The sequence below is a fragment of the Perkinsus marinus genome, assembly GCF_000006405.1.
Source record: "Perkinsus marinus ATCC 50983 genomic scaffold scf_1104296955874, whole genome shotgun sequence".
NCBI classification, from domain to species: domain Eukaryota; phylum Perkinsozoa; order Perkinsida; family Perkinsidae; genus Perkinsus; species Perkinsus marinus.
Genome location: NW_003207677.1, coordinates 950,226 through 972,673, shown reverse-complemented (window position 1 = coordinate 972,673; position 22,448 = coordinate 950,226). Strand labels below are relative to the sequence as shown.

General features: G+C 46.7%; 7 protein-coding genes across 7 annotated transcripts; 3 read left to right on the top strand and 4 right to left on the bottom strand.

Annotated features, from left to right (window-relative positions):
* Positions 1-1,086: 1,086 nt before the first annotated feature.
* On the bottom strand, positions 1,087-2,826 carry Pmar_PMAR020694 (hypothetical protein; the record flags this gene model as incomplete). Its single annotated transcript, XM_002775665.1, has 8 exons — positions 1,087-1,504; positions 1,552-1,673; positions 1,805-1,898; positions 1,942-2,010; positions 2,059-2,199; positions 2,343-2,451; positions 2,664-2,718; positions 2,808-2,826. The coding sequence occupies 8 exons, from the start codon at positions 2,824-2,826 to the stop codon at positions 1,382-1,384; spliced, it is 732 nt and encodes a 243-aa protein (XP_002775711.1). The 3' UTR covers positions 1,087-1,381.
* A 634-nt stretch (positions 2,827-3,460) lies between these two features.
* Pmar_PMAR020693 (conserved hypothetical protein) lies at positions 3,461-4,267 on the bottom strand (the record flags this gene model as incomplete). Its single annotated transcript, XM_002775664.1, has 3 exons — positions 3,461-3,564; positions 3,814-3,925; positions 4,214-4,267. The coding sequence occupies 3 exons, from the start codon at positions 4,265-4,267 to the stop codon at positions 3,461-3,463; spliced, it is 270 nt and encodes an 89-aa protein (XP_002775710.1).
* A 145-nt stretch (positions 4,268-4,412) lies between these two features.
* Positions 4,413-4,708, bottom strand: Pmar_PMAR020692 (hypothetical protein; the record flags this gene model as incomplete). Its single annotated transcript, XM_002775663.1, has 2 exons — positions 4,413-4,565; positions 4,610-4,708. 2 exons carry the CDS (start codon positions 4,706-4,708, stop codon positions 4,413-4,415), a joined length of 252 nt encoding a protein of 83 aa, XP_002775709.1.
* A 4,561-nt stretch (positions 4,709-9,269) lies between these two features.
* Pmar_PMAR020691 (sulfur metabolism negative regulator, putative) lies at positions 9,270-10,374 on the bottom strand (the record flags this gene model as incomplete). The annotated part of the gene is made up of 6 exons (XM_002775662.1): positions 9,270-9,375; positions 9,564-9,679; positions 9,854-9,928; positions 9,981-10,069; positions 10,115-10,196; positions 10,240-10,374. 6 exons carry the CDS (start codon positions 10,372-10,374, stop codon positions 9,270-9,272), a joined length of 603 nt encoding a protein of 200 aa, XP_002775708.1.
* Positions 10,375-10,674: 300 nt separating this feature from the next.
* Pmar_PMAR020690 (Eukaryotic translation initiation factor 4 gamma, putative) lies at positions 10,675-16,396 on the top strand. Its single transcript, XM_002775661.1, has 34 exons — positions 10,675-10,738; positions 10,788-10,931; positions 10,978-11,095; positions 11,149-11,193; positions 11,234-11,300; positions 11,347-11,544; positions 11,590-11,769; positions 11,820-11,921; positions 11,967-12,026; positions 12,072-12,173; positions 12,218-12,247; positions 12,296-12,628; positions 12,674-13,178; positions 13,221-13,398; positions 13,442-13,543; positions 13,592-13,686; positions 13,739-13,866; positions 13,920-14,000; positions 14,059-14,209; positions 14,252-14,334; positions 14,378-14,463; positions 14,521-14,608; positions 14,660-14,769; positions 14,817-14,898; positions 14,943-15,014; positions 15,065-15,131; positions 15,177-15,332; positions 15,381-15,458; positions 15,529-15,597; positions 15,651-15,712; positions 15,761-15,886; positions 15,940-16,028; positions 16,079-16,223; positions 16,269-16,396. Exons 1-33 carry the CDS (start codon positions 10,678-10,680, stop codon positions 16,218-16,220), a joined length of 3,990 nt encoding a protein of 1,329 aa, XP_002775707.1. The 5' UTR covers positions 10,675-10,677; the 3' UTR covers positions 16,221-16,223; positions 16,269-16,396.
* A 128-nt stretch (positions 16,397-16,524) lies between these two features.
* On the top strand, positions 16,525-18,614 carry Pmar_PMAR020689 (conserved hypothetical protein). The gene is made up of 10 exons (XM_002775660.1): positions 16,525-16,713; positions 17,020-17,121; positions 17,164-17,247; positions 17,292-17,442; positions 17,486-17,522; positions 17,567-17,650; positions 17,698-17,779; positions 17,827-17,940; positions 17,983-18,175; positions 18,220-18,614. Exons 1-10 carry the CDS (start codon positions 16,574-16,576, stop codon positions 18,421-18,423), a joined length of 1,191 nt encoding a protein of 396 aa, XP_002775706.1. The 5' UTR covers positions 16,525-16,573; the 3' UTR covers positions 18,424-18,614.
* Positions 18,615-18,784: 170 nt separating this feature from the next.
* Pmar_PMAR020688 (eukaryotic peptide chain release factor GTP-binding subunit, putative) lies at positions 18,785-20,821 on the top strand (the record flags this gene model as incomplete). Its single annotated transcript, XM_002775659.1, has 14 exons — positions 18,785-18,947; positions 19,000-19,127; positions 19,183-19,321; positions 19,367-19,490; positions 19,540-19,655; positions 19,707-19,803; positions 19,852-19,949; positions 19,993-20,082; positions 20,137-20,190; positions 20,240-20,327; positions 20,372-20,453; positions 20,511-20,580; positions 20,626-20,709; positions 20,757-20,821. The coding sequence occupies exons 1-14, from the start codon at positions 18,821-18,823 to the stop codon at positions 20,819-20,821; spliced, it is 1,362 nt and encodes a 453-aa protein (XP_002775705.1). The 5' UTR covers positions 18,785-18,820.
* Positions 20,822-22,448: the final 1,627 nt, after the last annotated feature.

Below are 22,448 nucleotides of genomic sequence, written 5' to 3'. Positions count from 1 at the left end.
CAGGCATGGAGATGCTGATCTTGCAGTAGTAGAGGCCACCATTAATCGTCGTCACTGACGACTCGTCAGCAACAGCATCCTTCGTTCTCGAAATCGCTGAGCAGGACTTGAACGAATCTATTAGACTCCTAGCGAGATATGTGATAACCAAAGCCCAGTCTAGAAAATGTTATAATAGACGAAGTACGAGCTCTCCAACAGCATTACTATGTTAACTGTCAATAGTGAATCGATCAAAGAGTAAGCTCTGAACATCGGACATCACTATGCATCAGTATAATAACCGCTCAGCAATACCCACACCCCACTCCCATACGGGATGGATCATCGAAGTCGAGTACATGACTGTACTGACTACACCTCCATTAGGGTGGGGTATACAACTCCTCATCACGGTTTAGGGTTTTGTCAAGAGTACTCTTGTGAACGAAAGGAATTCACTACATAAGTGATCCTGTTCGAGTACAGTCGACATCACATAATGCCACAGATCACCCCCTACTTCGTGGGATCTCTGGAAGGAGCGGTACGAAATTCAGGCGGAAAAATATATCCGCCTTCATAATTGATCCTATCCATAGTTTGAAAGTGCACCATCGGTTTGGACCACAACATGCCTCAGCGTCGCGAATCGCCCTACCCTGCTTTCAGGGCATACAAATACATGACGCAAGCAACGAAGCGAATATACTAACTAAAAAAGAACTACTTCGAAATATCATGACCAGAGCGGGCTCTCGGCAATACATTTATGATTGTCATCATTGAGTAGCATCGAAATGTCATTCGTCGGGCAATTGACTGTGCTCAGATCACTTTTCCCATCTTTCATCATCCCGTCCCAGGTATTTATTCTTCATCCTCTATATGTCCATTCGCGCCGTGTTTGAATGTGATTAACGAGTTGGTCAGAGTTTCTATGCCATCACTCAATGCACTTTGGCTCCGATGAGCAAAGCACGTCAGTAAGAAATCTACGTCAGGTTTCTTTTACCAACGGGCATCCAGCACTGGAAAACGTCATCCGAGGGCTCTCTCACCCCAACGTAGGCGCACGGACTTTAGAACTCAACAATTAACGTGAAACCACCGCCCGACGCCACTGAGACGTCCATTCTCTGTGTTACTGAAAATGCGCTGATAATAACTGACCGCACGAGGTAAGCTATACTCATCGAACATCCATGACAACCCAGAGGATTGTATCACATCAATGATAAGGACAACGATTAGAGCGATGAGAGGGCAAACAACGAACACAATCAATGGTGCACACCAAAAAAAGAGAAGAAAAACGAAAAAAGCTTCCAGTCTCGCATGTGTCATATCACTTCAATATTGTCCACAGATCGTCCATCTTAAATTCATAAAGATCATCGCATCATTGTTGAGCACAAGATCCATCAGGAAGGTCGGTTTCGGCAGAGCCGCCCGCCTCCTCATGCGCGGTCTTAAAGTTAGTCTTCACATCATCAGGAAGAGGTGAGTGATTATCGACATGCAGCTGCAACAACACCCAGTGATCCGATTTCGAACTAAATATGAACCCACCGAGAAGGTAGTATGCAGACGAGAGTTCGATTCAAGATCAGTATTTGTCTTATTAGATGCCGAGGTATCTTGTGTTGGTCCCAAAGACTTTGACAATGTGAGAGCTGCATTAACGACGCCACCTGTTTGAGCAATCATGAGCATTGAGATTTTCCTGAGTGACCATTCAAGTTATTGAATGGTATCAAGTGATGGGCATCAAGATAATGAGATACACACTACAAGTAGCCATGCCAAGACGTGTACTTACCACCTCCGTTATTGTCCGCCCTCTCACTAGCGGCTAATACGGTCATTGCTTGCATCAAAAGCTGCAGATGTTCAGGAGTCGTGGCGAAGTCTCGAATCTATCACTCGACATAATTGTAGAGTCGAGGTGCTCTGACCCACTTGAACAGCTAATTCCATCGCGATGAGTGCTGGCTCCGTAGAATTAGTCGACTTCTTCACCCTTTCAGACTACCAATACAGGTGCTTCATCACGGAGCCGAAGCCAATAAAACTTACTTCACAAATTCCACTACGATCATAATCAGACACTTCGTGTCCCTCATATTGGCTATTCCCATAGTAATAATCATTTTCGGTACTTTCACCATAGTAGAAGTCGTCGTAATCATCATAATTTGAGGAACCGCGAGATCTCACCTACAAGGAAAATCGATACCACGAAACCATCACTGCATGTCAGTGAGAATGTGGGAAAGCGATCGCTACTAGAAAAGGTCTCTGGCGTGTCCAAAATCGGATAGTACATCATTCTGTTGTACCTCACCAACATCAACTACTACCGGATATCCAATTGGCTTGGGGGGACGGTACTTCAACTCTTGAGGCGAATGAACGAAGAAGCATTGCCCTTTGCGGGCGAATTCACAGTTTGGACCAAAACGGCAAAACCTGCACGCGAAGAAAGCCTCAATCTAGAAACGAGATTAATGTCTTCGACTTAGTCTTGAGGAGCCTTTGGTGACGCTCCACTTCGAAGGTGTCATGACGAATTCCAAGAGGGATATATCGGATACCCGACTGACTCTCAAAACTGGATTGCCTAACATAATTTGCAAAAGGGATGGTATTAGATATCAAGGCCTGGTGCAATATGAGCTCACCTTCTAGCCTCTATAGATGCGTTTGAGGCACTTTCTGCCGCCACTCCCTTCGGTCCTACAAGCAGATGATATGATGCAACAAAATCAATAATTATATCCAAATGACAGTTTGCCTTGTTCACATCACTAACTGCGTGTACTCACCAATAGAACAGGCATACATTCGGAACGATGAGAACAATGCAAGAATACGATAGAACAACAATTCGAGAACAGGGCAACGAGCAACTGTAAGGAGTATATCATAATATATGCTTATTAATATAAGTTAATGGTAAATCTAACTTAATCATAAATATATACTTATGATACCATATTTTAGAATCTTTATAATTACATAATATATACTGTATTGTGTAAATATGATAATAGATTGATAGGGCATCGGGAATAGTAGTCTATCTTCTATATAAATATTATATTTCGTATTATAATGACGATATTGATATTATTAATAATCTAAATGAATACTGTCAGAGTTTCATCAACAACGGAGCCATATGAATGTACTACAGTAGCAATCCAATGTACCCTATTACCGATATTAAAGCTACCACTATCGCCTCCAGTACTCCCCTTCGATGACGGGGCTGAGCTATCAAAAAAAATCTGAGGTCGACGAACCATGCTTGTGATCCGCATTCTATATTCTATTCACCTTATCCGCTCCCTCTGACGACCTCCCACAGGATTCCATCGGTTGTCAAAAAAAACTAAGACAAGTTGTGAATCCTATTAAAAGAACGCCATGCTTGCATGAATTAAGATAGAAACACACTGACAATGTTACAGTTATATCACTGAGGAGTTGGCTTAGTGATAATGGTGATCGCGTGCCACTTCTTGATCTCATCCTTCAGAGCGTCATTCACCATTTGATGCTGCTTGATTCGAGTGAGGCCTGCAATATGAGACGTATCTCCAACGAGACAGAGGAGCTCTACGAGGTCACACATAGGCTCGTCCACTACCATTCTAAAGCAATGCTAAGGCAACAGTAGGCATAGGATCGCAGATCAACAGACTAAATATCACCTTCACATTGCGACAATTCGATTTCATTCATCCTACTTGACAAGTTGATATGTAATACTCCGTATTTTTCTCGCGTTGATGACTCCAACAATACATACACAGATGCGCTTACTACCAATGAATTTGGGTGAGTGGACCTCGACCTTGTAGCTCGACCCACATCCTCCTGATACATCTTGGACCTTAGCTGATGTTGCTCCTAACGATGCCCGCAGTAGAGACTCGAGCTGAGATACGACAAACACCATCTCTAGCTGTACACCTGGTTAACACATAAAGGCGAGGGACTGAGACTGAATAGATCTTCACCCCAGGGCTTGCAGTAGATCAGTATTGACTCATTATTCACCCTAATGGGAAGCTAACTATATATCACGTTGAAAACGTGTGGATTCCACACATTTCCATCGGGAGAACGATCGGGTCCGGTGACGATATGAAGATTCCGGTGATAGCAATTCAGACTGGATCGATGCTGATAGGATCGGATCTACATTTCTCAAGAATTGACCTACAGATTTCTCATAGGTGTTGGTGGCTGCGGGGGAGCAGAAAAATCGTCTGATCATCGGGAAAAAGTTAAACTGAGCGGCACAATGAGGAACACAGTCACCAAGACCCGACACCGCAACCTTGCTAAACAACACTTCTGCTGGTGCTCATTCCTACAGGGAGAACAACACAAAATTAGAATGAGCAGAAACATGCCTACCATCATTCAACAGTATCGTCATTATCATCACTAACTTTATTCCGGTTATCGAGTTTGTTACCACCCCATACCCCTCCACCAAACATCCTGGGCCTAACCCACCCTCGTGCCTCCAACAACTCTCTACCAGCTAACCACCCTTTATCCTCTCTAACCTGATCGAATAGGAATACTCAGGCCAACTCAATCGTGTACGCACAGTATCTGTCTTAACGTCTCGAGGCTTATGTGCTCGATCATCCTCAGGAGTGAATCCTAGACGTTCCATCGGCTCTGGCGCCATGAGACCATGATCCATTCTGTGAGTGAAGGTTACTAAAATTGATTCTTCGTTAGCCTCACCGACACTGGAGATACTCCTTAGCGAGGAATCGACAGCTTCGATTATCATTCTTGTGTTTACGAAGACATTTGAGGTACCTAATATGCGTCCTACACTGGGAAACCCTGCGTATTCCAGATTACGATACTTATCGTGGATCTGCTTGCATTGATTGAAATGGTCAAGTGGGAAACTGCCTTTGTCAGGAGGCCTTCTTTTGGGCATCAACGGTTGTAGATGACCCGACATATTGCTAAAAACTTCACTTGGGATTGAAACTGATAGGGGTCACTCTGGTTTTATAGGGTTGGCGAAACCTGTATCACCCGTGAGCGTGAGTCGCTCGGCGAGCGACGCTCGCCCACATTTGAGAAGTTTCGGGGGCAAGTAACGGAATTGTCAGAAAGTGGTGGGAAAAAAGGGTGGTTAGTCATAAGTACAGGGCAACTGGTGAATTGATGGGGTGATGTATCAGCACGTCAACTTTTCAAATATCTTTTTGGCAAGATGATCGAGAAGCACGATCGACTTTCTAGCCTATTGTTCTGCGGAACAGCTCTACATCGAGATAGCTCCGCAGACTCTGCGGCGCAGAGCTAGCCTAGCTCCGGTATGTCAGAGCAGCAGGATGGTGCTTTGAAGTTCCACATCGATCTCCTATATGTGTGGGCTTTGGACCATAAAAGGTGACTAAGTTTCGGCGGCGCGCTGTGATGGGATAGTATAGAAGAGATTCCTTCCATGTGATGCTCCTTCTACTCGGGTTGTATACTGCTGTAGATATGGGTGGTGTAGATGCTACTATCATCACACACTGTCCCCCATAAAAGAGCATTATTGACCAGACTTAACATTGGCAACGGATAGGCGATTCAACGTAAGTTCGAGGATCTCCGAAGTGTACATTCCCCACAGTACTATCTCGTGTCCCACAGCCTGATACGAGGAAATACTCACTGAGTATATTAGCAAGGTGTATCTCGGTCTGAAGGTGGCTTTCAAGTGGCCCAATAATCCAAGAAGGTCACAAGTCCTCTCGATTCTTTCGTATTCGAAAGCTTTTCATCCCCATGCAGCACGATACCGCCTTGTCTGACTAGTACTCTATTTTGAAGTGATATTGATGGAAATAGTGATGGAAGAAGTCTAAAGAAGTATAACCTTCACAGCTTGTGATGATAAGAGTAGTGACCCTTAAATGCACTAGACCCAACATGACAATAAACCATAAAGGGCCATGAGCTATTCGGTGAACAAGGAGTAGTTCAATGGTGGAGTAACCTTTTTAAGTTCTGAGTTTAAGCAACATGGACAGTCACCGTTGCCCCGCCAACGAAAGCCAGAGTTATCTACTGTTGTGGGTCCAGTTTGCCCACGATCTTCTTATACCACTGGTTCTCCCGCAACTGGTGTTGGCCCGTTCTGTCCCGAAGATTATTACTATAATCTGGAGGGTTGCTTGATGGATCAAACCTCCACCATTCTCTTTACAGCGAATAAGCCCAAGGTCGATTACTGAGCTGCGTTGAGTGTGAGTGCATGTAGAAGATGAGTGCAAGTAGGGCACTCATTGTTATTGCCCCACGGTCGATGTATTGGTTGCTCTGACTCTTGTTCCCTTGTTGTGTTCTTCCTAGAGTTCATCAACTGATACCTCGACACTACCTGGGCTATTCGTGAGTCATGACGTCTTAGACATTCACGTCTTGTTGTTGAACGCAACGCTTTGAAGTTCAACGTTTGAACAGTGGCCCGACCAATAGTTCTCCATGAGTTCATCATTCATTAAACACTCGAGTGTTCCGGAGGAAGCATCCAGGTGATCCTAGGTCGAAAAGGTACCTTCCGTTATTCGAGTGGTAAGTTTCTCATCAACTTTGACTAGGAGCTCCAGTCCCTGGCTCGATGTTACAACTTCCTCTAGTTTCGAACTAAAATATAACTCTGGAATAGACGACACCCTGATTATGTATTAAATGCATAATCAAATTTTGTGAAAGCAAATTTCGCCCCTCGGAACTTTGCTGCAGCAGCAGCCAGCCTGAGAATACTACATCATTATACCTCCCCGTAGCTGGGTAAGGTGGCCATTCATACGCGCGAACTGAACAGTTCCTGTCGATGCCCATGAGCTAAGGGATATTCACACAATATTCACATCTTAAGTAATGATTCCTGGCAATTGGTCAGGAGCACTCACTCCACTGATGGTAGTAGTCGGGTCTCGAACAGGTACCTACTCGAGTAATCCCTTCAAGACAGTCGAACCCCTGTTGTTTGCGAGTATGTTGCTAACTAGAGCCTCAGCAGTGGCATTAGCGTCGGGGAGAGTGAGCTCGTTCCTGATACAGAAGACACATCAATACGCAGATGATGCCAATGAATCACATTAGGGGCATGCTAGGGACCTCAGCCTAAGGTGAATGTGCAACACTTCAAGGTCAAGGATTGGTTGATACATGTCGCTGACGCTCGTCCTTCCAAAACATTTCCAGAATACGGTGCGGTTCCATTGGCCGGGGTGACCTAGAGTCAAGTATCTGGTAGCCTCGATTGATGATAATAGATCTAGGAGGGCCTCACTCTGCAGCCTCCACTTTCTCCTCCTGGTACTGTTACCGCTGCTGAAAGCCAATTAGCGTTTGCCCTCGGACGTGGGTTTCAACAGTTCTGCGCCGCTTCGAAAGAGGCTTCCAATATCTGATCAGAAATGCATCCAATCCTCTTAGAAATACATCCAATCCTCTTGACGGCAAGGCTGACCACTCCAACTCGAGGTCCCAAATCGATACTATCGAGTGTCGTGTACGTATTATGGCACTGGTGTCTTTAGCATGCCCATTCTCTCCCCTCAACTTGACTTATGATTACACAGATTACAAGTTAACCGCTCAGCAATACCCACACCCCAGTCCCATACGGGATGGATCATCGAAGTCGAGTACATGACTGTACTGACTACACCTCCATTAGGGTGGGGTATACAACTCCTCATCACGGTTTAGGGTTTTGTCAAGAGTACTCTTGTGAACGAAAGAAAATCACTACATAAGTGATCCTGTTCGAGTACAGTCGACATCACTCATATGCCCGGAGACGCCCTTATGTGACGTGATGTGGAGGATGAGTGGTATGAAAAAACTGACACAATTATCTAGCACGCATGCGCAGGCCGCGCAGCGCAGCCACGAGTTGAGTTAATCCTTGCTTTGAAGCGTATATTACAGATGAGCAGGATTGTGTTACGGACTGTTATGGCTCACTTTTGCGGTTACGCGCTTCAAGCCCCGTACCGAAAATTACGACGCCATAACGGGTCTTCCGGAGGTGCGCAGGGAGAAACGAGGAATGATCATTCAGGTCGCCTAAATCTACTTGATGTGAAGCCGCATCCCCAGACGAGACCGGCTCGGCAGTTCCAGGCCAGTCTGGGACGGACGGAATTTGCAAGGCGGACGAGTGATAAATGCGAAACCAAATATTATTCTCTCGCGGTTCGGTTGAATCCGAGTCACCAGAAACGAGTTTAAGAACAATGTGTGCTGTGGTGGAGTGCATTACAGCGAATGTTTCCGCCACAATTTCCAAAAAGGCAGTTCAGCATCAAGCGTAAGCCGTAAGGCCTTTTCGTAACCGTAGACTACTTACGTTACGCACACCGTAACGCAAAGCGTAAGGAAACGTTACACTGCCCATCTATAGCGCAGATGTCTGGTTCACAATCGTCATCAATGATAGCGAGATGCAACAAGGTTAGTACTGCTTGTATTTAATCGTACTGTGGCTTAACAGTGCATTCGGGCTTGATAGTCAAGTCATGGAAAATGGCACGACTCTGTAATACAGAGTCTGTATTCAATAAGCGAATGTCAATGAAAATTGTACGCCGGAAGCTCCAAGCCCGGGGCAATCGATTGGTTTCTGCGAAGGTATATAGAGGGATTTCACCCGTCATCGACGAGTAATCGACTCATCCCATCAACCATCTATTTTTTGACCTTCACTGCCCCCCATTCTAATCAATTGACGAGCTCGAGCTCATCGTGCGTATCTCACTCTCTCCATGTGTCTTCTATCTCTTCCGCCGACCGACTCGGTCTTCCACCAATGATCAATCGTCTCACCCTTCTCTGGGTGACAACTGATCGGTTTATGTATCATAACTGTGGGAGTCATCAAGGAACGCACCCGGTTAGAGGAAAGCACCACGCTATTGAGTCCACTCCTTCACAAAGCAAAAATTGGGCCTCGCATGTACTGCCAACTGCCAGGCTAATGCCTCCCGTTTCATCCCATCAGTAACTCACTTGTACCGATATAATGGGAGTCTATCGAATACAGAAAGTAACGAACGCTATCGGTATCTATTGTTAGCCTTGCATGAGCATTATCAACCTCTGGCCTCATCAAAGGATACTCTCTACACTTTTACATACCTTTGCAATTGACACTTCGAACACTACTGCCCGACCTAATTGAAAGAAAATCAATACACTACTCTACAAATTTTTGCGCTTTGTTATAATACGACCGTTTTCTAATTCTGATCCTCATTGGAAGTCTTCTGGTCTCCGCCAGTAGAAGCGGCGGCGAGGGCTTTCTCCTTCTCAATCTCTTGCAACATCTCTGCGGCCTCTTTACACCTGATAGACCTTAACATGCTCAACCTTCACAATAAGCGGGTTTCACTGAACTTAATGAATATTCTACTGCGACGAGATTGCTGCTTCCACCCAGCCTTCGATTGAGATATCGATCGGAGTTTGATTGGGCCCGGGCGAGGAAGAGGTTAGCAGTGACGATGAGATTATGACTACCACCCGGGACCTACCAGTGTGCATTATCCCGAAGTATCTTCTCCTCCTCCTCAGCCGTGAAGCCATCCTCACCAACACCAAGCTCTTGTCGTAGTTCCTCAACCGTCTTGGACTTGATAGAAGATGCTACCTGAACTTGTCGAGCTATATTTATGCAACCATCCCATGTGCGCCGAGAACGATTCAGTACCATCACAAAAAGTCAAATGCGTCTGAGGGGTCTCAGATAAGAAGATCATATAAGCCCGAGCTGATGGTCGTGAAGAACAAGCAGAGTGGCCTGGGGTGAGTCGTCACGGAGTACCGAGGCACAACAAAGCTCCAGTAGTGGTTTGATGTCCATGAAGTTGGCAGCTAACATCACATCGAACAGCTCCTCCTGGACAACATGACAGTGGTAGAGGGGGAGAGGAGAGGGGAAGTAAAACCACCTCGGGTAAATCCACAAACTTGTTGTCCCAATCAGACACGCCATTATCTGTGAGGCAACCGCCCATCTTTAAGGGCTTCGTGATGACACCTGACTTGTGGCAATCGGGAGAAGTTGCGAATGGAGTGGTACTACTAACAGGATGATCAATATGATACTCACACCATTGTACGACCTTGCTTAGTGTCTTTGAAGTGACATTAGGTAGAGGTATCTCCTATGTGAAGGAGGCATCATAACTATAGTCCTACTTATATTACCTCGTCGTTGATGCTATCACTAGCATCATCGATCATGTTGTTGACTAAGATGCTGAAGCGGGCAGCCTTCAGAGGTATAGGTACGATCACACCATCAGAGGTACGGACCTTAACGACGTCCAAATCTTTAGACATGACTACACAAGGACCTACAGGAGGATGTTATAATCACTCTTCTGGGAACAGAGTTATATATTTGAATTTCAAACATAGCGATGTTGGAGCTTCGAGGAAAACGAGCCAGAATCTTGCTCTCTACAAAATCTTGCATTTACTCAACTCTCTGTTATCTACCTCGCTATCATCCTCATCGCGAGTAAGCTACCTTAGTGCATTGGTGAGCACAGTGTGGTTAGTACTAGTAGCATAATGATGAGGATGACTAGTTGCATGGTGCTGAGTAGATGATGATGTTGTTGAGCAGTTACATTTTCCATCATGGCCACACAAACATCGCCATCGAGTAAACTCAACCCGAATGCGTGTGAGTTTGTCCCTGGTAGGTATTTGTGGTCGTGCTGGTTGCATAAAGGAGTTATACTTGACAGGCTCTTTCACAACCGCTACCGGCAATAACAATAACAACTTAACGTCAACAAGAACAACATCAGCGACTAGCGCTAAGGAGGTCTCTGCTGCCTCTTCATCTTCCTCTACCCCTAAGCGGCGGCAATCGGAATCCGCACAATCAGGTAAGACTGTCGGTCATACCACTCCTCTCTGAATTCCTATCAAAAGGTCACTCAGCGAGTTCACCGTCAAATAGAGCCGCTGGTGATGGTCTTCTGCCCACCACTGGAGTAACAGCCAAGGGAGGATGGGACGCTACTGCTACTCATCAGGCCTATCCTATTGAGTACTACCCTTTCCCTCATCTATCTACCCTCATCACACTTGTGCTGCTATCAGATACCAATACGCCATGCCTGCTGCTAGTTTTGCCAACTATCCAGGGTAAGGCTACACCATCATTGGCCTTCTACTCTTGATTCAGTTATTATCCCCAAGCAGCCTATTTAGTGAATTACATGACACCTCAAGGACCTGCTGTGGGTGTGCCGGTAGGTGCTCTTCTGTCCTTCATATCTTAATCGCACCTTACCTCAGATGTCTGCGTACTATACTGCCCCGATGGGAGTTGTTAATCCCGCTGGTGGCGCTATGGGGGTCATGGCTGCTCCTGGTAACAACAGTCAGGAGGGTCGGAAGAATCCTAACATGAGTCGGGGAGGCCCTCGGAATGGCCATACCTCTAAGGGTGGCAAGGGAGGCAAGGGTTTTAACAATAGAGGGAAGGGAGGCAAGGTAGGTCGTTGTGAACGGAATTGGTGGGGCATGGCATGCTTCCAGGGGGGCAAGGGAGGAGCACCATCCTCTATCAATACATCACCAACCCATCATCGTGGTATGGATACTCCTACCAAGGGTACCCCTGAGAAGAAGGAGGATGTGAAGATCGACCTCTCTGGTCCCTCTCTTGCAGTATCTGCTGCAATATTGGCAGCTGGCAAGAAGCTCGATAAGGAAGCTGTAGGGGCGGCGCAAGACGCAGTGGAGGGATTTTACGCTTTTTCTATCAGTTAAAGCATCTAGAAGAGGAAGAGGAGAGGAAGGAGGCTGAGAGGAAGAAGGAAGAGGCGGAGAAGGAGTCAGCCGCTGCTACCAACGGCTCACAGCCTAAGGTGAGATGAGGACTGTGGGTGTAGGATTTTATTCGGGGTTTGCAGGTGATGAACTGGGCCGCTAAGCTGAAGGCATCGTCCGCCGCGAGCAGTCCGGCTCCTAAGGTGAGGGATATTGTAACCAGTTTCGTCGTATACCACTCCATCTAGACATCTACCCCGAGAGTACTAGTTGCCAAGACACCAACTGTGAACACAGCCCACCGTCATCAGCAGCCTGTCCCTACAACAGCAGCTCCCAAGGCTACAGTGGTGAGCTCCTCGTAACGTAGATGATTAGCTCAACATCCTGTTAGGTACCTGCAAAGTCTGATGTTAAGGAGGAGGTAAGGGAGGGCTTGATCTGCTTACCAAAACGGGTTGATCGCCCGCAGGTCCCTAGCGAGACCAACGGTGCGCCATCCTGGGCGGACAGGGCTAAGCAGGCTCACATGGTCCCTCCTACTACCTCCCCTCTTGTGGTCAGCACTAAGTCACCTCTAGTGGGCTCTAAGGCGCCGAGTCCATCTGTGCACTCCACGCCCAAGCCGGTGGCTGTACAGCAGCAGTCTACACCTAAGATGGTAGTTGCCTCATCGCCGACTCTGCCTAAGCCAGTAGTATCTACTACGGAACCCTCCGATAAGCCTTTGAGCCCACCTGTGTCCCCTCGCCACTTGAAGGGAGCTTGGGCTATAAGGGCCTCCAAGACGCCCACGGTGAAGCCGGTAGGTTGGCCTGTTGGGATGGTAAATTGGATGTCTGCTCTTTAGGCACATGATCCGATCATTTCGGGGGAATCTTCCGAGAGGGCTAGTGCTCTGACGGCTGCTGCTGAGTTGGCTAAAGAGAAGGAGGAGGAGAGGAAAGCTAAGCAGGAGGAAGCTGATAGAGTATTGAGAGAACAACAACGACAAGAGGAGGAAGAGAAGGAGGCCGCTCAACGCCTTCGGATGCAAGAGGAAAGGGAAGCTGAGGAAGAGAAAAAGAAGGCTGCTGCTGCTAAGAAGGCCCAAGAAGAGGCCGATGCTGCTGCTGCCGCTGCTGCCAAGAAGGCAGAGGAAGAGGAAGCTGCTGCTGCCGCTGCTGCCAAGAAGGCAGAGGAAGCTGCTGCTGCTGCTGCTAAGAAGGCCCAAGAAGAGGCCGATGCTGCTGCTGCCAAGAAGGCCGAGGAAGCTGCTGCTGCTGCTGCTGCCAAGAAGGCCCAAGAGGAGAAGGAGCGTATCGCTCGAGAGGAAGAGGAAGCTGCTGCTGCTGCTGTCGCCAAGGCCGCTGAAGGTAAGCTGCATAAGAGGTACAACGACTCTATTGCTACTCCAGCTGAGAAGGCCGCTACTGCTCGGGAATCGGAGGAGTCCGAGAAGACAGCTAGAGAAGAGAATGAAGAGGAGGAGGAGGTCACTGCCTCTGAGGGTTATGATCATCCCCCTCATCATGAAGATGATGATGAATACACACCTAGCCCTACTCCTAACTATGATGCTGTCTTGGACTATCAGTAAGGATGATAACCTATATCCTGTTCTCTACTCTCCTCCTAGGCACTATACTTTGGACTTCCTACGCTCATTGAGGGATCTACCTGAATGTCAAGAACTGCCTAAGGATCATAACATACCTACACAGATCCTCAAGAACTCTAGGTGGGCTTGGGAAATATAACTAGGGGTTGTTATAGTATATGTGGTCAGGATGGGCCATATGAAAAAGGGTGGTGAGGATGATGATGGTATGGATTGGCGTAGAGATGCAGATAAGCATAGGTCAATGAGACATAAGGACGGTCGTAAGAGGATACTTAACGAGCTCTCATCCTTGGGTATCCTGCTGCTGCTTAGGCCGCAAAGGTGGCAAGTCTGGTCGCCATGGTGGTGATAGACGTCCTACTCCTGACCCCAACGAGTATGTCGAACCACTTCAACATTCGGAGAGTTCGTGGGCTACTCAACAGAAGCTGAAATTAGAGGCAGGGTCCCGTAGCGTTCTGTCTGAGGATATTATTGGCGTTGTTGTTCTCAGCAATCTGGTGATGAGAAGGTGGAACGACATATTATCGGCATCCTTAACAAGTTGACTGTGGAGAAGTTCGAGAAGCTTGTGGTGAGCTGTTACCCTTGCTGATTTCGATAGTACTAATGACGATCTGTGTGCTTGACAGAATGAACTCCAAAGTGCTGAGACGGGTATATGTAAGGAGAAGCATATGAAGTCTTTGGTGGATAAGTTATTTGAGAAGGCCACTACTCAGCATCACTTCATATCTATGTATGCTGATGTCTGTCAAAGGACTGTGCAATGGCTACGAACTAGTAATAGTATCTTCTACTCCTTGATGGCATTAGTGGAGTTAGGTGAGGAGCCGGTACTCGAGGATGTTTCATCAGGGAAGGAGCAGGTCATGGCTTTTAAGAACGTGTTGTTGAACACATGCCAGGTAGGGGGAAAACTGTAGAGGAGGACGATGCTGACGTTGTTAGCATTATTTCGAATCTAACTTGAGGCCCCCAGTCGAGCTCACTGAAAGTGGCCTAGAAGGAGAGGAACTTCAGGAGGCCGAGATACGGTAAGGAGGATCCCGGGCTGAATATGTCTTCATCCCAGCTCTATTATCCCTCTGCAGATACAAGACTAGAATGCTCGGCAACATCAAACTTGTTGCACAGTTGTTGAAGCGAAAACTCATTCACGCTAAGATTATTATAGTTTGTGTAATTCGCCTGCATGGTCCATCACTATCATAATCTCGCTGATGCTTTCAGGTTACCCAGATGTGGGAAGTAGGTCGAGAAGAGTGTATTGAAGCTCTTTGTGTTTTCCTAAGGGAGATCGCTCCTGTTTATGATAATCCTAAATGGAGCCATTATGCTGAGTGAGATGCCCTTATGCTATTATCACTATCGATGTCACTCTGTCCAGATTCGCTCCGACGTTTGATAAGCTAAAGAGCGTGTCAGCCGACGACTCGGGCTACTCTAATAGGATTCGCTTTATGTGTGAGGTATGTACTCTTCATCTCATCCACCTGTGTGACCTTTGTTGTAGGATATTTTGGATTTGAGGGCTCATCGTTGGGTCGACCCTAAGAAGGACAATGGCCCTCTCACTATTTCGGAGGTATGGATACTATAGGGGTATGCACTAAGTCCCACCACAGCATATCACAGGTGCATCGTCAAGTAGAACTTGAACGGGCCGAAACTGAATCCAAATTCAGTCGTCAGAATTCCCGAAGTAGTTATCATCGCGTTGTGTGCTATCAACTGCTTCCTGTTGTAGATGGTGGTGGTGGACGTGGTGGCCTCAGTCGCTCCCGAACTAGTGGGTTTGGTAGCAGCTCTAGATTAGATAAGAAGGGCTCGGGCCTCCATCGTACCGTATCCAGGACTGGTAGTGTCCCTCACGGACTATCAGCCACCGGCCCTAGCAGACTGGGTAAGAGAGGAAGCAGGGTTGGTCATCAGCCACGTAGAGTACCTTCAGGCTCTCGAGGCTCAATGCCAGTTGCTCCTACTCCTGCTCCATGGGCTGCTAGGTCGTCTATGCCGGAGAAGAGCAGAAGTAATACTCTAGTAGTTATGGGCCCTGCTTTGTATGCTGCCGACTTGGGTTCTAGCCCATCATCCTACAGGTATTGACAGATCTTCGAGTCCTTCATCAGGCTCTATGAGCGCCCCTGAGGCTCCTAAGCCTGTTGCCCGTAAGTCAATCGTACTCCTCACTACTACGACCATGATGTTGGTGCTCTCCTAGATACCGAGGATCCCGCTAAGATGGTGAAGAGCACCTTGGAGGAGCTCAGTGCCTCACTCGACGTATGCTCCCTACACACCATACCCTGCCCACTATACAGCTTTGGTCAGGTTGATAATGCAGTTCAGGAGTTGGCTGACATTACAGCTACTCCAGAGCAACAGAGTAAGATTCTTATGGATCGTATTGGTGCAAGCTGTGACATCAAGAAGGAGCAGAGGTTGGCCCACTTTGAGGTAGTCATACTCCCTATCGTGCTCCACTACCTCCTCGATTGCTCACTATACAGGCATTAGCCAAGCTCTTTGGTGGAGTGGAGAGGGGTACTTGGGAAGTGAAGGCTCTCGAGAAGGCTTTGGACGAGTTTGCTGATCCTGAGTGAGTTTCGGTCGGATAGTGGTCTTCATAGGAGTTGTTGGTGATGTTAGAATAATTGAGGATATGAAATTGGACATACCAAACATCGCCGAAATCTTCGTCATGGAATTGGTCAAGACTCTACAGGAAGCTAACGTCTTCGATGATGACAAGGTGGCTACATACGCCGACAGGCTCAACGTTAATCTCTAAACTGTAGTATCATTGTAGTACCACTCCTTGGCCACATCATGATGCTAGGTATATTCTCCTACCATAGTGAGGCGGTGATAAGCACTATCCGCTGATGTTACTACTACCTTATCTGTAGTCGGCTGTTTATTAATGGAATTATGGTAGTAACAACAACAATAGCCGAGGACGACAACTGTTTCTATTCATACCGTCTCGATAACCATGTCTTGTGTTACTCTTGGAAAAGGGGCAACGATAACTTTGAGGATAACTTGGGAGGATTTGCATCCTACGGAGAGTAGAGAGAAGGAGCATTCTCATGCTAGTTCCTTTCGACTCTTATTATTTTACTATAATTAAGAATAGTCATAATGACATATATCAAAGAAGTATTGTCATATCTGGAGTCCATAGATTGGGTATTAGAGAGAGTATTCGTCCCCTTGGGAGCCCTTATAGTGCGGTTCGTCATTCAACCACCTTTAGAGACCTTCTGGCCGTTCTATCAGAGGTAAGTGCTATTATTATCCTACAGCCCTTGTTTTATATATACTCCTTGTCATTACCGCCGTTAAGGCTCCTGCCTACGATATGCGATATATGACCAACAATGGGCTTAGCCGGAGTATGAGATTCCTACGTGAATTACTATTATGGGACTGCTTGCTTTTGCCGCTTGCCCATTTCGTGATATGCCTTATACGGCTTCTTTTGGATAACCTAGCACTAACTTTGACGAAGTAATAGATCTGTGTACTATGTTAAACATGCACGTATGAGGTGGATTATCATCATCATCGTCATTGTTGCTAATTAGGCACATTCATCTCCCAGGACGTTTCAATGGTTGTCTTGGAGGCCTCGAGGCCCAAGACGGTGCCGTCCCTCCAGCTAAAGACTGCACTATCACCTTTAAAGAGTAGTATTACTCCTTCCCTTACTATGGGTAATAGGTATCTAGGTATCGTTATGGACCAGAGAAACGACAGACGATTGATGTTATACGTCCAACCTCTCCTACTGATGACGATGTTATTCCAATACTGTAGTATAGGGTAGTAGATAGGCGGCCTACTGAGTGGTATTCAGTTACATACACGGTGGTGGGTTTGTGGCTGCCAACTCGGCTGTTATGCTACATAGTGTGACGGCATTTTCGAGATCTCCATGCCGGTCCCCAGTATACTCTATGGACTATCCTCTCTCCCCTGAGCATCCCTACCCATGCCCATTGCTATCAGTAAGCAATGTTCATAGGTGAGCTTAATGATGCTTTCCTACAGGTCCTGGCCGCCCTACGCTACATGAAGGACCAATTAGGTAAGACCTCAAGGTTAACAAAGCCACCAGGTATCACTAATCAGGTTTCCACTCGATTTGCCTCTTTGGTGACAGCGCTGGGGCCTCCCTAGCGTTGATGGCCACCCTTTGGGTCACTGAGGGCTATGGTAATATTTGTACTTCCTATGTGATGAAGTCATGGTTTGTTGTATAGATCTACCTGAGTTATCCTGTGGGTGCTCCTACCCTCCCTTCCATCCCTCTCAGATGCCTAACATACTAGGTGTCGCCTCTGCGTAATAATACCACACTTCCTTCACATCACGTCACTATGCCTCTCTAGTTACGGCCTTCTCGACTCCCACTCCTGGCATCAAGATCATTGCGGTCGGCTGAAATTCATATCTCCTAACGAACAAGCCATCGCCGAGTTCGGCGTGGAGGTGTCCATGAGGATGTACTAGTCGTCTTTAGAGTAGCCCATCCTAAGGGTCTGTAGGTACACTCGGAATCATCACATCCGAAAGGGCCAGCCGAGCCAATTTTTGGACGTCTTAAAGCAAATGCCTCCCCGTGCAGCATGGAGTCTACCACCTATATACCTAGTATGTGGTGGTAAGGATATTCTGCTTAATAGCACTCAAGCTACCTATGCATACCTTCGTAAGAGGGGAGCTAAGGCTACAATGCAGGTAAGTAGTAGTAGTAACGCTGTTGCTGTTATCTAATCCCGTAGGTCTACCCTCAATCTCGACATGCCTTTATTGGTCTGCCACCGGCCTGGGTTCCATCTAATGATTCCCGTAACGCCACCAGAGTCATAGCCGACTTCTTCAATGAGATATGCCATCCCTCGACCCTGTCCGAGCCCAAAAGCCCATCCTCTACCGTCAGTCGGTCGGCTGCCTCCACTACTGCAGCTGAATCCTCCTCTTCTTAGCTATCTTGTGTATATTACTATTACAAGCAGAACCCCTACGACTTTTGCTAGCAGAAGGCTAAGAATCGGTCGTCGTCGTACTGCTGCCACTCTTGCCACTGCTATACTATTATCAATATTGTATCTCGATATATACTGTCCTGGCAGCAACGTTCGATGCTGTCCTCCAATACTGTTTACTGTTAACACTGATAGTTGTGACACCAGGAAAGTGCAGCGGCCACAGAAGTATTGCGTTCAGGTTTAGTGCGAAAACGCCCTTGCTGGGGATCGAACTCGAGACCTTCTATCATCAATCGCGCCCAACATCCTGATCGATTCGATGCCCTGTATCCATCCACCTTGATTTAAGATTCTAGCATCTAGCTCTTGTTGCCGTTTTCCCCTCGTATTATCGATGTCATCTGATAACGCCTCCAGCCAGTTGAAAGACTGCGATCCTCGTCCTCATCTCAACTTGGTCTTCATAGGCCACGTCGATGCCGGCAAGTCGACCACCTGTGGAAACATCATGTACCTGTCAGGTAGTAGTAGTAAGGAGGATGCACCTCATGAGGTCTATGGTGGCGGTATTAGGCTTGGTGGACAATCGGACTATTGAGAAGTTCGAAAGAGAGGCTAAAGATAAGAACCGAGAGTCGTGGTTCTTGGCCTATATTATGGACACCAACGAGGAGGAGAGGGCCAAGGGCATCACTGTTGAGGTGGGGTAGATGATAAGGTAGTAGTGATGGTGCTCTTAACGTAGTAGACGATCAGGTCGGTCGGGCCCACTTTGAGACACCCAATAGACGGTTTACCATACTAGATGCCCCGGGTCATAAGAACTATGTACCCAATATGATATCCGGCGCCGCCCAGGCCGATATTGGAGTATTAATGATATCAGCTCGAAAGGGTAGGCCGCCTTGGCTATTGTGTGATGCATCATCATCATTACCAGGTGAGTTCGAGACGGGTTTCGATAAGGGAGGTCAAACTCGTGAGCATGCCATGCTTGCTAAGACCTTGGGAGTCAATAAACTCATCGTTACTATCAACAAGATGGACGATCCCACTGTAAATTGGTAACAGTCATGTGAGGGTATTGGCTAATGATATGCCGATACTGGGCAGGTCTAAGGCAAGATATGACCAGATCATTGAGAAATTGACACCCTTCTTAAAGAGCTGTGGGTTCAACGTAAAAAGTGAGGACGACGTCCACTTCCTGCCCATCTCCGGCCTGAAGGGTGAGTCCACTACTACTACAACTATCATCACATTATGGTCATGAATGGTAGGCGATAACTTAAAGGAAGCTGCCAAGTCCCCCGGCTCTGACTGGTACCACGGTCCTACATTATTCCAGGTCTTGGACAACGCTAACCCACCGTACAGGTAGGTAGTCCCTAATGTCATGATGGTGTGGTATGGGCTTCCTTTCAGGGACCCCGAGGCGCCCCTACGGATACCTATTATGGACGGTTATAGGGATATGGGCACTATCGCTATGGGTAAGATCGAACAGGGCAAGGCAAAACCAGGTAAAGAAGAGGGAGAGGTGTTGGGAAGTGATGGTTGGTATAGGTCAACAGTGCATGTTACTACCTAATAAGACTATCACTGAGATACAGTCTGTTTACATTGAGGACGATGAATATAAATATGCTAATCCTGGTAATAACTACTACTTATAATGATAATAACTACTAATGTCATACAACACATCAGGTGAGGATATCAAGCTCAAGTTGAAGAATGTTGCTGAAGACCAAGTCCAGAAGGGTATCATCATGATGTAGATCTAATGTCGCTAATCATATACCCTCCTTAGGATTCGTCCTCTCTGCCATTGATCATCCTTGCCCAGTAGTACAGAAGTTCCGAGCACAACTAGTCATCACAGACCTCCTCGAACACAAGTAAGACTACCATCATAATATCAATTACCTCTACTATTGTATAGGCCCATCATCACTATTGGCTACACTGCTGTACTACACGTCCACACTGCCATCGAAGAGTGCACTATTACCAAACTATTAGAGGTGATCATCATCATACTAGTAGTAGTACGAGCAAACATGATCATCTCGTCATCTTAGTGTGTTGATAAGCAAAAGAAGACCAAACAGAAGAGGCCAAGGTTTGCCAAGACCGGTCAGATGTTGCTGTGTAAGTCTTTGTACGAGTACAAGCAATTTATGATACGTCTGTTAGGCGTCATTGAGACTACCAACAAACTGTGTGTGGATACCTTCAAGAGAACTCCCCAACTTGGACGATTCACTTTGAGAGATGAGGGTGGGTCCGATACACTGCTGCTCTGTTGTTCATGAGATGTTACTCAGGTAAAACTATCGCTATAGGGAAGATTGTGGAGTTGCCCAAATCCGCCACTGAGGAGGCGGCCTAAACATTCACGGCAGTTTACCAGGTCTCCACTATATCAACTGACTTGTCTTGTTGTAACGTTAAAACATAACAAACCCCTTCAACGTGAGAATTAGTCTATTGATAATCTCGAGTATTCTGCATATCTTTCCTGACAAGTCACTTTTCATAACGGTTGTGTCTTCGACGGTAATCATAAGGCTGCAGTGCAGCACAGTCCTCACTGGTAAACACATAAAATCGATCCTCACAAACATTCAATGATACTAGACTAACTAATGGGTATCCCATCATGGAATACGTAATTTGAATGCGAAGTCGGGTAGAGAATAAATGAGCATTGCTCGATTATGACTAAGATACATACTGATATAATATGTCACAATAATAATGTGACAAAAGCTACTTCCAATAACGTCGACAGCTACAGACGTAATCCGTATTGGCTCAAAAACCTCTAGATAGGGAGGACGGTAGTACCGTCACGGTACTGGCTATAGTATTCGGGATACACAACAGGTAGATGATTATAAATGAGAAAGTTATATTTTCAGATGATGTTGATATCATAATGTACTGTTGAACACAATCAGGTGCGGTGGTAATAGCAGTCATGCATTCAAGGCTTGAACAACGAGTAGAGTGGTCAAAAGGATCATCAGTACTGCCGTTAGTCAAGGTGTGGTCGTGTAGTAGACCATTATTATCATCAACAGGACTATACGATCCACGAGGGAACTGTTCGTAGTGTCTGCCTCGGGCATTCAGACCAAAATGCCTCGAGAGACCACTCGCCGTACCCTGAAGAGATAAGTTGATTGCCTTCACCGCAGCTACAGTTGAGGAGGAGGAGGAGGAGGACACAAAGTTGCAGAAACCAAAACATCCGCTTCTGTCAGTACTATGATATCTCTTAACCTCACCATCAATGACCGGACGAAACTGCCTCCACATGAGGGCCTACAAATCGGCCGTATTGATAGAAGGCGTAAGACCGCCTACAAGTACCGTGTTCTCTGGAAGAGGATTGACATACTTAGACTAAGCCATGGACCATATGGGAAGGATCAGGGACTTGACCTCCACTGGCAGTATCGGCACAATCAGTGACATCCGTACTGCAGTAGCTAGGCTCTGAAACGGCCGTCAATGATGAACCCTTCAGGCTGATTATTATGATGATGATTATCGTCGCCAGGCATATCGTCAGAGCTCAACTATCAGAACTGGCAACCATTGAAAATAGCCATAAATCTGTCCGCGACCACTCTGGAAGCGAGGTTGATGAAAGCACGCCCACGGTGGCACTTTTGGTAGTAGTCCCAAGGTAGGTAGACGCTATGATACTCTCGGTCGTTACCGTACTCAAAGCCGTGCCCATTCATCACTCGGACGAGCATGTCGTAAGTATAACGGTTTGGTATGTTTCGCCGCATAACAGAGGTAAGGTCTGCTGGATGGCAGCCAGGAGGCATCGAAGTCAGGATTTTCTCGCGCAGTGTTGTTACAACACTGTTGTATGGTCTTCCCTCAGAGGCGAGCCTAAGGTAAGGGGAGGAGTGTGATATGGCGTAATAACAAGCGCGCTCGCTCAAGTAGCCGATGGCTATGTCGACTTGGGCTAAGCTATATCAACTAAATATAGCTCA

Bases quoted from the DNA above. Each gene is read 5' to 3' on its own strand.
- Pmar_PMAR020689 (XM_002775660.1), top strand. From the start codon at position 16,574: ATGACATATATCAAAGAAGTATTGTCATATCTGGAGTCCATAGATTGG. The intron at 17,651-17,697 runs GTAATATTTGTA...TTTGTTGTATAG, and splicing joins TTGGGTCACTGAGGGCTATG to ATCTACCTGAGTTATCCTGT. The intron at 17,941-17,982 runs GTACTAGTCGTC...AAGGGTCTGTAG, and splicing joins GTGGAGGTGTCCATGAGGAT to GTACACTCGGAATCATCACA.
- Pmar_PMAR020690 (XM_002775661.1), top strand. From the start codon at position 10,678: ATGGCCACACAAACATCGCCATCGAGTAAACTCAACCCGAATGCGTGT. The intron at 13,687-13,738 runs GTAAGAGGATAC...GCTGCTGCTTAG, and splicing joins AATGAGACATAAGGACGGTC to GCCGCAAAGGTGGCAAGTCT. The intron at 14,464-14,520 runs GTAAGGAGGATC...ATCCCTCTGCAG, and splicing joins CTTCAGGAGGCCGAGATACG to ATACAAGACTAGAATGCTCG.